Source organism: Seriola lalandi, unplaced genomic scaffold (assembly GCF_002814215.2).
Source record: "Seriola lalandi dorsalis isolate HSWRI2012SDOR001 ecotype SW California unplaced genomic scaffold, Sedor1 jcf7180002054424, whole genome shotgun sequence".
Classification (NCBI taxonomy): Eukaryota; Metazoa; Chordata; class Actinopteri; order Carangiformes; family Carangidae; genus Seriola; species Seriola lalandi.
Window position 1 is genome coordinate 64275 of NW_019524977.1, and position 14457 is coordinate 78731.

Genomic DNA, 14457 nt, shown 5'->3' on the forward strand with positions numbered 1-14457 from the left:
GGGGGGGGGGGGGGGGGGGGGGGGCTTCACTGTACGTGAGCCCAAACATCAGGCCTCTGGTCTGGCTCCGTCACCCCGTGACTGTCAGTGATCAGGGCAGATTAGAGGGGGGTGGGGTATTGCCAGCTGTGACCTCCATCATGGTGATGAGGCTGTAGGAGCCATTGTGATGTGGGAGATAGTGACGGCATGTGTTTCCTCTGACACATCAGCAGCGTCAGTGAACGCCACATTCTGCTATCAATCAGACAACCCCCCCACCCCCCGATGGCAAAACTGGATCCAGACTGGAGAGGCTTCCTATTTTTTTAATTCAGTCTCCATGGAAACATTGTGACTGTTTAGAACTCAGTCCCCATAGAAACAGTCCGACTGTTTAGAACTCAGTCTCCATGGAAACAGCCTGTTTAATCAGTCTGTGCTCCGAGTTATAACCTGTGTAATGATTTAAAGGCTACAGCCGTTTGACAGATTTGATCTAAACACATCATTATTCTGGTTTTCCTTGTATTAACTCTGTTTAGTTGGTGCTGGGTCTGAATGAAGGATGTAATGAGTCACTCCCTATAATATCAACCTGAAGCTGCAGAGCAGCATACTGAGCATGTGCTGCCCCCTGCTGGTTCATACTTTGTTTTCAGTCACAGGGCATTTACACTGCAGGAGGTAAATGGCTCCATCTACATAGAGTCAAGCATTCATTCACACACTCCACACACCAAGCTACCATACAAGGACACTTTCAACATAATAGCGTGTGACGTATCACCCAGTGTGTAACAGAGTTAAACAAAGTTCAACTGAGTTAAATTAAGTTAAACTCAAGTGAAACTCCCTTTTTTCGGTTCTGAACGGAGACTCATTCGGTGAAATCAAAACTTGACCATGTGACGAGTTTCAGTGTTTGCTTCATATTTCTGTTTTTCCAGAGGGAGGAAGCCGAGGCCAAAGCCCGAGAGGAGGTGGAGCGTCAGCGCGTCGAGAGGGAGAAACACTTCCAGAAAGAAGAGCAGGAGCGACTGGAGAGGAAGAGGGTGAGAGTTCACACATGTCACACTCAGTTCATCCTCCTATTCCTCCATCAGCAGCTAACTCTCTGCTCTGTCTGATCGCAGCGCCTGGAGGAGATCATGAAGAGGACTCGAAGGAGTGACGCAGGAGAAAAGGTCAGTGTGATTCATTTCAAACAGGCCTGAAGAAACTTCCTGTTGAAGTAACAGTTTGTTCTTTATCCTCACAGAAGGAAGTCAAAGCCTCTCCACAGGTCAACGGCAAAGACACAGACGTCAATAAAGGTACAGTCACATGTCACATCACCATGACGAGCGTCTCCCTCAGGAGTGACAATGGATAGATAGATAGATAGATAGATAGATAGATACTTAATTTATATATCCCATAGGGGAAATTCATGTGTCCATTAGCTCATTGTTGATAATAAAAATATTAATAACAGTTACTAATAAAGCAACAATAATAATTAGATTAGTCCACTTCCTTTGCCTGAGGTGTACAGCCTGATGGCAGTGGGAACAAAGGATCTCCTGAACCTCTCTGTTCTGCAGTGAGATGAGACGTTTGCTGCAGCTGTAGCTGCTTCTCTGTCCTGCCAGAACATTGTGGAGAGGATGATTGGTATTGTCCAAGTTATAATCTCATTAATGTGTCACTCATCTTTCTGCAGCGCCTGGAAACCTGCAGAGTCCGGGTGCAGCGGTCCTCAGCCCGTCACCAGGTCCTGATCCTGTCGTGAATGGAGTCCAGCCCGCCCCTCACCAGAACGGTGTCTCAGCCAACGGAGAAGCGGCAGAGTTCGAGGAGATCATCCAGCTGAACAATGGCAGTAACCCCGGTCCGCAGCAGGGGGCGCTGGTGAGCGAGCCCATCCTGGCGTTCGAGGGGGGGGAGCCCTTCCTGATGAAGACAGGCCCGATGAAGCCTCAGCATGTCGCAGGTACAGTAATGATGCACAGATGAGATGTGATGATACAGTTAGCTGCAGCTGAATTATCACTAAACATAATCAGAATATATATTTTTTATATATATATATATATATATATATATATATATATATACACTATATTGCCAAAAGTATTCACTCACCCATCCAAATAATTGAAATCAGATGTTCCAATCACTTCCATGGACACAGGTGTATAAAATCAAGCACCAAGGCATGCAGACTGTTTCTACAAACATTTGTGAAAGAATGAGTCGCTCTCAGGAGCTCAGTGAATTCCAGCGTGGTACTGTGATAGGATGCCACCTGTGCAACAAGTCCAGTCGTAAAATTTCCACAGTCAACTATCAGTGGTATTATAACGGCAGCAACTCAGCCACGAAGTGGTAGGCCACGTAAAATGACGGAGCGGGGTCAGCGGATGCTGAGGCGCATTGTGCGCAGAGGTCGCCAACTTTCTGCAGAGTCAATCGCTACAGACCTCCAAACTTCATGTGGCCTTCAGATTAGCTCGAGAACAGTGCGTAGAGAGCTTCATGAAATGGGTTTCCATGGCCAAGCAGAGAATCGCCCTTCACCATCTGGCGATCTGATGGACGAGTCTGGGTTTGGTGGTTGCCAGGAGAACAGTACTTGTCTGACTGCATTGTGCCAAGTGTAAAGTTTGTTGGAGGGGGGATTATGGTGAGGGGTTGTTTTGTTTTTTTTTGTGAGGTGTTTTAGTAACAACTACAATTACCGCCTCCGCCAAAACACTTTTTGTGTTCTCTAAATATTGTGACCTTGACCTTGATTTTGGTGGTCAAAGGTCAAAACCTTTGACCACCAAAATCAAATCAGTTCATCCTTGAGTCCAAGTGAATGTTTGTGCCAAACTTTGAAGAAGTTCAAGGTGTTTCTGAGATATCGCGTCCACTGAGACAGACAGATGGACAACCTGAAAACAAAATGGCTGCCACTCTGACAGTTGCTGGTGCGACAGAATAAAAACAGACTTATACTTACAGAACTTAAAATCCAAAATGGAGGCAAAACCCAGGAACAAAAACTGAAGCGCTGGGGAAACTAATCGGGAGCAGAAAACAGAAACTCCCAATACAGGGAACGAGGAGATTAAAGACACACCAGGGAGGCACAGGTGACTGACCACAGGTGACTGACCACAGGTGACTGAACACAGGTGACTGACCACAGGTGACTGACCACAGGTGACTGACCACAGGTGACTGACCACAGGTGACTGAACACAGGTGAAAGACATCACAATGTGGCAGACAATCAACAAGGAGGCAGTAACCTAACATGAGATACACAAGGAACTCTACTACAAAATAAAACAGGAAATAAATCAAAAGTCCAATCAAACCATGACACCTCTGTTCTTCTCTCGCTCTCTCTCTCTCTCTCTCTCTCTCTCTCTCTCTCTCTCTCCTTGCAGAGGTCCTGTGAGTCCTCACATCCATGGAGCCTTATGTCTCTGCTTCAGCCATGAGATTCATGCCTCACCACAGCGGCTTATGAAAATAGTGTGCCAAACAAAAAATGAACTGCTCTGAATTCACATCCACAGTATCTGATCTGCCGCAGACGAGGAAGAAAAGGAAAATACTCATCTGACACACACACACATATATATATATATATATATATATACAGTATATATATAAGAAATGCAACAACAAGTATTCTCTGTCTTCACTGCGTGTCATGGTGCAGCATTTGTTTTATTGAAACGTCACATGCAGATTTTATGGTGCACCTTAAAGATGACTGACTGTGTAACACATTTTAGAAAATACAGACCCTGCAAATACATAATATTTGACAATGGCTGTTATTATTATTGTCGTTATGATATTGTTATTGTTATCTTCAGTTGAACAATGTGTGTGTGTGTGTGTGTGTGTGTGTGTGTGTGTGTTGTTTTCTTGTCTTGAATTAATGAGTTATTTAACATGGGGAGCATTGACAGTGTATGTAAATGTATAATGAGCCTCCTGTTACAGGGGATCTGTGAAATAAAGCTTTATGAAAGGGGCCGGCCTCCCTGCATTCATTTATGTTTATGTGTTATGTTACATGTTATATGTTTACATTAGACACCTTCAACCCCAACAGTGAAAATACTGAAATAACTAACACTGTGAAGTCATGTTAAAAGTAACTAAATACATTTACTCAAGTACAGATTTCCCTATTTATGCTCCTTTACACATCTACTATTTCACTACATTTCAAAGGGAAATATTTTCTACTCGATTACATCGAACATCTATAGTAACTGGTTACTTTGCAGTTCGGGTTAGGGTCACATACAAACCTATGATGAGCTTATGAATTCACTGCATTGCTTTGTTAATAAACCCAATAGTATATTAATGTAAGTTAAAATACCTGATCACAACCTGATCAAATAACTGATCACATGTTAATACATAACATATAACCCACTAATGTAATAAGTAGATAATATTATAGCACTGACTAGAGACATTATTCTTTTACATTTAAGAGATGACTCGTACACATTAATTCATCAATAATCATTGTTTAATAATAATATGATTCTGAAATGGGTCATTCTGCATTATAGTATTTTTAGTATATTATATTTATTATAGTTAGTATATTTAGTATATTTTCATGCTGATACATTTGTACCTTTTACTTCAGTAAAATTTTGAATGCAGGGTTAGTTGTACTTGTAATAGAGTATTGAGGTATTACAACTTTAATGAAGTAAATCTTTTCAATACACCACTGAGTTTAACCATAGAGTGTTTATAATGTTGCAGAGTTTACTGCAGTTACAGTCTGATCCAGCAGGTGGCAGCACTGTTTAAATGTGAAACTGCAGTCAGTGTGCTCTTTGAGTTGTGCTTTACTCTTTTTCTGCACCTTTCTGCACAACTTCACAACTCTTGTGCATATAGATTATGATTATAGATTATGATCATAGATGATGTTCATTTATGTGTTTCTGTTCACCTTATGTATTTTTATGGAGTCAGAGAACAGGAAGAAACTGATCATGACAACTAAAGGAAATCACTGTAACAGTGCATCTTAAATTAAAGTGATCTTCAAGGTGAAACTAGACAGAAGATTAATAATGTAGTTACATCACTCACCTAAACCTCAGTTTCAATCTTGTCTCCAGAAATAATGTGAATTTAATCCAAAAGTATGTTTTTCATAAAACATGTTGTGGACATGTGGGACAGGATCAAGAATGAGGACCATTTAAAAACAATGAGAAACTTCTTGCTTTATTAAAATCATGTATGAAATAGTAAAGCACAAAATAAGCTCAAATAAACAAAAGATAAAGAGCAGAAGATGAAGATGAAGATTAGGGCAGTTGAATGAATGTCCCTTTGTTCAGGATTAAATTGATTACCTACACCTTAAATATTCAACAGTGATTTATCACATGGCCGTAAACAGTCACTGATGTGACCTGTAAACCATATTTCAGCTGATTTTGAATCCAGGAATAGGAACTATTCAGGTTACGCTGTGGTTTCTAGTTGTTTTATTTGTGTAATGGACACGAGATTGAGAGAACCTGATCTGCTGGATTTAAATCCTGGATTTGGAAACAACCACTTTTTCTTTTCTTTGTCATTTTGCCTTCATTTGAACAAACGTGTTGAAGCAAATGTCTCTGAAACTGGATTTGATGTATGAAACAGTGACAGAGTCTAACAGGTTCCCTCTGTTTTCAGGAGCAGCCGGTGTTTGTCGAGTCGTGGCTTTGGGCTGCACAGATATGAGAAGTGATCTCAGACAGCTCTGTGGTTTGGTTCAGCCAAAGGATCAAAGCTGTGTGGTGGGATTTTCTGTCCACTTGCTATGATGCACTGTAGCAATCAAATGTGAGAAACCTTGAGGTCTGTTTTCCCTCCAGCTCTAGGTAACTTTGCCCACAAACAGAGCCCTCATTGCTGCAGAAGCCCATCAGTCTCAGTCTCAGTGCATCTGTCACTGGGTTGTGAGCGAATCAGATGTCTAACAAAATACACTGGACCTTGTTTCACTGTGACCACACTGCCATCTGGCACAGAGATGTGACCTGGATGTATCTATTTGCTTTCATTTGGATGTTGATCTTATAATTAGAAAGTTTACTCACCGTACAATGCAGCGCTGCACACAAAGATTCACATCATGAATAATGAGACCTCTTTCACGTCCCTGCACTGGGTATAGCTACACTGCAATTCATAGTTGTATTGTTCTAGTGTTTACTGTTTCAGTTTGGTTCCATCTGAACATTCGGGTTGTTTCAGGTTTTAACGTAGTCCACATTATGGTGCAACATGTTGAAGGGGGTCTTTGCAGTTTCAGTATTTAATCCTGGGGTATCGAGTTAGCCAGGTTTAGGATGTGGTCTGATGAACAGTGGTTTTAAATTTGAGATGTGAGATACTGGGGGGAAAAAAAAGATAAATCCATTTTACTTTGGTGATCCTCAGAATTCCAGAGGTTGAGGTCTATGATTTTGAGTGAAACTTCTCTATTGGATGAATTTCCATGAAATTTAAATGTTCATGTCCCCCGGTGGATGAACCCTCAACTGACCATTAGCATCATTATCAGGTCAAATACTTTGGTTTATGACCAAACACCCGCCAAACAAATGACAATCCCCTCAGTGTCTGCAGCCTGCTCTGTGTTTCATGTTCCTGAACAGTTGGGATTTTTGCATAACCACCTTATTACATACTGTGATATGAAAAGTATCATCCAGGTCCAACAATGTGAGGTCATGTTAACCCAGGTCATTTCCTTCTTTCCAGGCTGATATTTCTGTCCCACATTGACCCACTGGTTTATTAACTAATCAACATGGAGCCAGAGACCAACAGAAGAGCTTCAGTGTCTCTTTGAACAGCCAGAGCTGAAAATGAAGTTCAGCTACTTAAATCTGGACTTCAGCCAAAAACAACAGGATGCAAATCTCAAAACCCGTCATGACTCAACATGCCCATCCTTAACAAGACAAATGAATTGTCACTGTCAACTTGATCTGTCAAACTCATGCACTGTAAAACTCGATAAGTTAATTTAACTCTTTAATGACTTTAACTTTAAGTGACATAACTGTATTTTTTAAGTTAAAGAAGCACTATGTATCAAGTAGCTTTTACAAGATAATTTTAAGTGATACTAATTTAATTTTATAAGTTAAAGAAACATTATTTTTTAAGTAGCTCTTACTAAATAATTTTAAGTGACCATAACTTATGAAATTAAGTTAAAGAAACATTGTAAATTAAGTTAATTTTACGCAATATTTTTCGTTCACAGTACAAATTACAATCAAGTGTATACCGTATAACTTAAATATTTCTATTACTTTTATCATAAAGTATTTGATATCACAGTACCAGATTATTCACTTTATGTTAGCTTAAAAATTTCAGATTCAGTTCTGATGCCGATTACGTAAAATGTATTAAGTGACTTCCACTCACTGAGAGGAGATTGAGTGGGGTGCCCTCAATGTCTGGTTCATCAGACTGTGTCACCTGAAGGCAATGACAGAACTGTTACCTGTTGCTCTAAATTTCCAAAGCCTGATTGATGGCAATTTAGATTTTTTTTAAAAAGAAAAAAAAGTTGATTATTCCTCATAAACACAATTAAGCTCTGATGACAGCAGTCCAGATTATAATAATGGTATGTAAACTTAACTTTTCATTTAGCTTTTTAATTTAATTAAAAATATATATATTAAATTCAGCATTGGAACAACTGAAACCATGTAACTCTTTGACAGATCAATTATATTCCATGAAATTACATATAACACATTGTAAACAATATGGTAACTTACATCCCAGGTCTTCAGAAAACTTGAATCATCCTCATGCAGATAGGCAGGGAGAGCACGAAGAACAGCAGCACGTCTGACCTGGACGTCAACTCTTTCCTTCAATGAGAACATATTCTTGATTTACTGTGGATGCTAATCAGCACAGCCACACAATACTATGCATCACCCTACCATGTTTTTATAGATATAGATGAGAGTTTAAAGGACCAGTGTGTACAAAATAAGAGAAATCTTGTAGCTCTATACAATTTGAGTCGCTATCCAATCTGAGTCATGCAGGTGCAACATTTTTATACCCATGTGCAAATTATGCTACTGTAGAAACATGGAGGTGCAACACAGTGAACTCCGTGGAAAAGGACTGCACTATATTTATCAGGAATCAAGAAGTGTAACCAACTGACCTGGTGGTCATAAAACAGCTGACCCAGAACTTCAGACACTTTCTCTGTGCGAGCAGCTTTCTTCCTGAAAAGGCTCTGAAGACGGGGGGCATGTCAGTCCAACACATTATAGAAGTGGTTCTTCAGGTTCATGTTGGTGATTCTATGAAACTTGGCACAGATCTGAACAAATAAAAATGAGTGATTAAGTCTGGGTGTATGTGTATAGTATATATGTGGCTCTGGAAAAAAAAGACAAATATTGCAAAACAATATGAACTGACTCCCAGTTATCTGCTCAAATATGTGTACTAAGGAAAACATTTTCACCTGCGACTCTATTTTTAAGGGCAGGCCAGCGTTCCAGGATCTCACCAACAGGAAGGTCATCACTGATGATCTCTTTGCGTCTCGGGCAAAGGGGGTTTGCATTAACTTCATAATCAGGACAAGATTTTTGTCCCTCATCTTAACTTCATCTACAATTTGCAGTCTCAGTTGTTCAAGGCTTGGAGCATTTTCACCTCTTGGGAAAATGGGAAGGAAATTCACTTCCACCCTCTTGGGTGTTTTGATATTAGTGTGAGGAGATTGTTTGTCTGGGTTGTTTCTGCTCCTCTTCCCAGAATTTACAGCTACCTCCTGAAACCCAGCCTGACTCAACTTAGTGGAAGCAGAAGTTCCCAATCCTAAACTTCAGGCCATTTTTCCAACCATACCACCCTGTCTGAGATCCTGGCTCTTTTAGACAACAATGCTTGGTGACAAGTGCTTCTGCTACCTCTCAAGCTTCCCTATCATTCGGGTATGCTGTGAAGTTATGCATTTTGGCTGCAAGGGTCTCAAGGATGTCATGCTTTTGTCGCCTAGATAATTTGAGATTCTTCCCTGTTCTCTCATGTACAACATTTCCCTCACCAATTATCAATTCTACCTCATAGGAAAAAGTGGGCAATGTAAAAACTTGAGGCCGTCTCTCAGCCCTTTCTTGCGTCACGGCATGGGGCAATATTATTGTGTCATCTGGTGCTACTGAACTGGCATCACTCTCATATCGTATAGCTTTTAGGACAGCCTTCTGTGGAAGTTCCTCAATGTCTACAAGGGAACATAGCTGCCCATCAAAGTCTGGGTCTTGGTATGATAGACTGAAGTCAAAGTCTAGCTTGAACTTCCCTTTTATGATTGACTTCAGCTCATTCACAGATTCTGGACATGAAGATAAAGTCATCTTCCTCACAATGTCAGTGGAGGTATGGACATGAAGTAGAAAGTTTCGAGCTGCCATGTCCTATTGTTAAAAAGAAAAGCAAGAAAGCACTCATGAGTTGATGTTAATTTTTGTGAATATCAATTTTCTCCAGACTGTTCTGAGAGGCCGTATAGGCCCCTATCTGTAAACATATTTTAATCCCCCAAGTCTCTGATCAGAATAAATCTGTTCTGTGTTAACATCAAATGTCCACCCATTGTGTATGATGTGAGACTTACTGTGTCATTTAGTTCTGACAGCTGATGCACAGAGAAGTTGTCTGATGATGTCAGCTCAAATGATCTTAAATGCTCACTGTACCAGCACTGGTAGATTCAGCAAAGAGAGGAAACAGAATTTTGGAAGTCTTCCTGCCTGGCCAGCAGAAACAAACATTCCACTTGCATACTCTGTGCCATCTATGGAGACCTTTGATGAACTGTATATGCTTTGGCTATCCGTCTTGGTCTCTATGAAGTCTTATGCTACTTGACGCAGAGTAGCAACTTGGACAGAGGTGACACTTGAGGCTTGTGTGTGGGGTCTGAAAAATAGAGGCGCATTGAGGTGATACGCCATCATGTGCTGATGCCTGGTAGCAAGAGTTTTCAAGACGTTCTTGAAATTGTGTGTGTCATGTATGATCCTTTTGAAAAAACAATGTTTTCCTTCAAACCTCATGGTCCATAGGTGAACCAGAGGCCCATAACACTTTTTCAGTTCTGGGTAGTGTTCAAGGTAATGACGCTTGGGTTGGAGCTTCAAGTCTGGAAACACTGCTTTAAGACCCTGTCTGTGATCACTTATTTTAGACTGCATGTACTGGATGGATTCCTCTGTGAAACACGGAGACAACACAAGCTGAACAATTTCTTTGAGGTCCATCAATACCGCCCATGCCTCATCCCCTTCAGGCACTTTACTTCCAACCATAAATGGCAATAACCTCAGCAAAGTGGAATTTTCATGCCCATTCCCACCAATACTTAGCTTGGCTGCAAAATTCTTCGGGATTGGCTGTGGTTTATCAAGCCTATCAGAGTGCTGATATGGAAATGTGAAAATTTTTGTATTAGGATAATCAAGCATTAAATACTTTAGTCGAATCATTTTCTCGAATGCGCAAGGCCAACTCAACAAGCACAACACCCTCAAACAGATCATGCAGTATATCGGGTGGGAAACCTGTAATGGGATGAAAATGCTGCAATGCTTTGCTGAGAGCACACTCACCCCTAACACCAAAAAGGGTCATGTTTTCTCCTTGCACAACATTTTGTACGTGAACAGGCTGGCCTTTGTTCTCATGCTAAACTCTCCTTCAGAAACTTCACTGGCTTGTATTTGGTCAGCAGAACAGCAACAGAATCTGCAGACATAATTTGCTCGGACGACTGCACAAAACTTGCAAGACCATGAGCAGCCAAATTGTCAGCTGCCACACACAACACAGTGCCCTTGATACACTGACCAAGAGTTTCAATGAAAATGCCATACTGCTCAAAGGTTTGCAAGTCTTTCAACAATGGTGATAGGACAATTTCATAACCATACTTCTGCAGGTCAGGTACTTTGCATAGCAGAGCTTGTTGTATGACATGTAGACTGGACCTATACTTACTGGGCACATTGGCAAGCAACCAATATACTGCACAAAGCTTGTGGATCTTTCTAGCTGTGCCTAAAGGATTCGCTAGTTCAATGTCATCCACATACAAAATCAGAGACAATTTCAGCTCTCCTGATGATGACAATAACTGATTTTCTTTGAAATATGTTCCATCTACATGAGACATGTACATTCCAGGTGGCGAGGGTTTGGCTTCTTGAATTTTGTCAAGAAGATCTGTGTTTATAAACATTGTTTGAAGCATCTCTAGTATTGGAACATACACTGCTGTGTGTCCTCTCGACTCTACAGTACATTGCACTGGCATTACCAGAGGGTAGTTCTTTATCATAATATTCCGTTTGTTGTCTCACTGTGGAAGCAAGCCTGCCTGCGACCCTCAGAAGCACTTATCTCAATATGCCAATCCTGATTAGCTGGTGTACATGTCCGTCCGCACCCGGTAGTGCCACCTACCATAAATACTGCATGCGGTGGACACAGCACCATTCAAAAACCTCTTCTAACCCGGAGCGCATCTCGCATCAAGGTAAGCTATCTTAACTGTCCACTGACGGAACTTACCTAGCTTCTGTCGCTGGGCGCTAGTTAACTTTGGGGTTTTTTTGCTCTTATCCGGTCACACCAGATCGGATTCGATGTGTTTACCTCGCCCTTTATGGCTTGGTTTCTGCATCTCAGCTCCTCTCCAAGGTTGCTTGAGTGCAGCTGAGTGTTAGGTTCAGCTAATCTCTCGGCTATCTGGTTAGCATACCAGCTAGCTACCTCCACCCCTGCCCCCTGTGAGGAATGGAGACCAAAACTCCTCGCACCAGAGGTAACTGAGACTCCGGGGCCCGCGCCTGTTGTTGGAAATAAGATTTCGAGCAAGGACACACATCAGGGTGGCTCGTGTTGCTTAGGGCTGGAACATGCCTGGCAAGCAATCGATGTTCCCGGCTCCTGTCAAGTGTTCATGCTTAAATAGCGTGCGTCAGCACGTGCACGCTCACGCTAGCTCAGCAGCTAACAGCTCATTATTACCAACAAGCTAAAAAGAAAGCTGTGTGCATTTCGTCTAACTGTTTATCTTAGTTTGCCATGAGTCTAAAATACTTAACAAAATAAATACTAACAAACACCTGGAGCAATGATATTGAATGAAATGCAAAGCTCTATCAATGCCAACCGTCCTCATGTCTGAACAAGCCAATTAAATAAGTGTTAACTCGCCTCTTTGAGGTCATTAAAACTAACGTTACCATATAAACGTGTTGAAGTATACAGAGCTGAGGCCATGCAACAGACTTTGAGCTAAAATTAAGGTCCAAGTTCAGTGGCATCAACTATTACATAAATTTTCGAATTTAATGAGATCCATAAAATTAAAACTACATTCACTTCTCTAATATATGGAACACATTAACTGCTAAGACAGAAAATGCATTTGATGCTGAAAATAGTGTAATGAACAGTGAAATATGGTGCTAAATGAACAGATTACTCACCTGATTAGCACGCTCAAAGAGAAAATCAATATCAGTTGTCGATGCTGTCAGCACAGTGGAAAGATTTGGCAGAAATGCAGAATACTGCTGCATATCACAACGCGTTTCTTCTCCAATATTGTTAGAGGCAGCTTCGTAGTCGAAAAATGTGTCTATAAAATGGCTTTTTCAAGCGAGGCGTGCAGAGCAAACATGGCGGACTTTCCAACAGGTGCGGTGCATGGCGGCGGCGAGGCGGAGCACTTACGCACGTGCGTGACGTCAGAGGAAGACTGTAAAACAATTTAAGTTCAATTACAAAAATAAATTAAAGTGTTTGACCACTGTAAACTTAAAATTACAAATATGTACAAATGACACAGACATTTAGAGGCCAATTAACTTTTTTGTATTTCTGTGTAATTATAACTCATATTATTTATCAAAGTTTTACTGTTCGGTCTTACAGTGTACTGTCTGTCAAACCACCAGCATATAAAACATAACACACATATAACATATAACATATATAATACATACAACAGCAGATTGTTTCAAACAGCTTTTTTGAAAAGGCTTCCAGAGAGTCAACTATTTATAATTCAGATGTGATTTCACCAGGTGGTTGTCAGACAGTTGCTCGTTCTTAGCACCTTTCACTGAGGTTTCTTCTTCACATGCTTTTATAAACCAGGAAGCAAAGACACATTGCTCTTCTCTGACCACGACACCTTCACTCTTCTCTTAAGGTGAGCCATTTTCTTTTCATTGACACATGATTTACATGTTTTGTTTTTACATTGCACTTTAAAATATTTCAGATCACTGCTGAGCTCTGTTTCCTCTGAGAACATAGACTTTACGATTTCAGTTGTAGTTCTCAGTGATACTTATTTCTCCCATTTCTATTCTTTACTGAATGAAATTAGGAATAATCCTCAGATCAGAAGAAGACTACACAAAAATATATTTGTATGGTATTAACAAAACTTAAAACAGAAGATTATTAAATAGAGACACTGAAAGCAGCTCAGTTTTTACAGATTTATAGTAGTGTAAGATTTAATGGTTCAACATTGTTTTATTATCATTTTGATGCATTTTTGCTTCAAAAAGAGAAAAAGTTGGTTGTTATACTTTAGAGAGAGACTATAAAGAAACAGAAAATAATCTGGATGCCCAGATATATTACAGTGTCTAGAAACTGTAATACAGAAAATACATTTTCACTAAACAAAAGACAATATTTGGAATTTTCTTGCATTTTTTGCTATTTTGTTTTTTTGCTTGTTGCTTGTCTGCTCTATTCTGAACGGTGACACATATGCTCCACAGGTTTCATGTTGCAGTGAGTAAAGACATGACAGTCCCTTTAGTCTTACTGAATTTATTTCACTTTAATCTCATGACCTCACTGGTCAGAGTCGTCCTCTGCTCTGTGGAATCCAAACCTCCGCTGAGACCATAAACAGCTCGTAACAGTGAGGATCCGTGCGTGGCTCCACATTGTGGCCAAAGGAGATTTGTCGGGGTTAATTTTAACTTTGGCTCATCCAAGTGTCCAACACCTGTGCTGCAAAGGAAAATGACAGTGAGTAGGAACTGTTTGCATATCTTTGTGGAAGGTCAACGAGGGGGGACGTGATCACTGCGTGCCATACTGAGCTGTGAAAATTCAGACCAGGTCTTTTGCGCAAGCTGTGGACTGATGACATATTATCATGACAGACCTCCTCTCAGTCCTCAACACAGTCAGATCGCAGCAGAGAAAATACCTGAACTGTAGCTTCAGCGCCGTGATGCACTGGAAGACGAAGGACTTGTGAAGCTCCTTGTAGAAAACACCTTCATTTCTTTCAGGATAAAATAGTTCAAGTGACTTAAATTCACTTTTACAAAGAATAAATCCACATTAAAAATA

The 14457-nt window shown here is 40.6% G+C and overlaps 1 protein-coding gene across 6 annotated transcripts in view; it reads left to right on the forward strand.

The window, feature by feature from the left end:
• Nucleotides 1-4000, forward strand: part of LOC111658001 (uncharacterized) — a 37104-nt gene extending 33104 nt beyond the window's left edge. For all 6 annotated transcript variants that reach the window (XM_023410363.1, XM_023410365.1, XM_023410366.1 and 3 more), the window contains 5 exons: nucleotides 930-1034; nucleotides 1116-1166; nucleotides 1241-1295; nucleotides 1685-1954; nucleotides 3402-4000. In XM_023410363.1, coding sequence (XP_023266131.1) covers nucleotides 930-1034; nucleotides 1116-1166; nucleotides 1241-1295; nucleotides 1685-1954; nucleotides 3402-3412 — 492 coding nt within the window. In that variant the 3' untranslated portion in view covers nucleotides 3413-4000. The remainder of the gene's footprint in view (nucleotides 1-929; nucleotides 1035-1115; nucleotides 1167-1240; nucleotides 1296-1684; nucleotides 1955-3401) is intronic.
• The last annotated feature ends 10457 nt before the right edge of the window (nucleotides 4001-14457 follow it).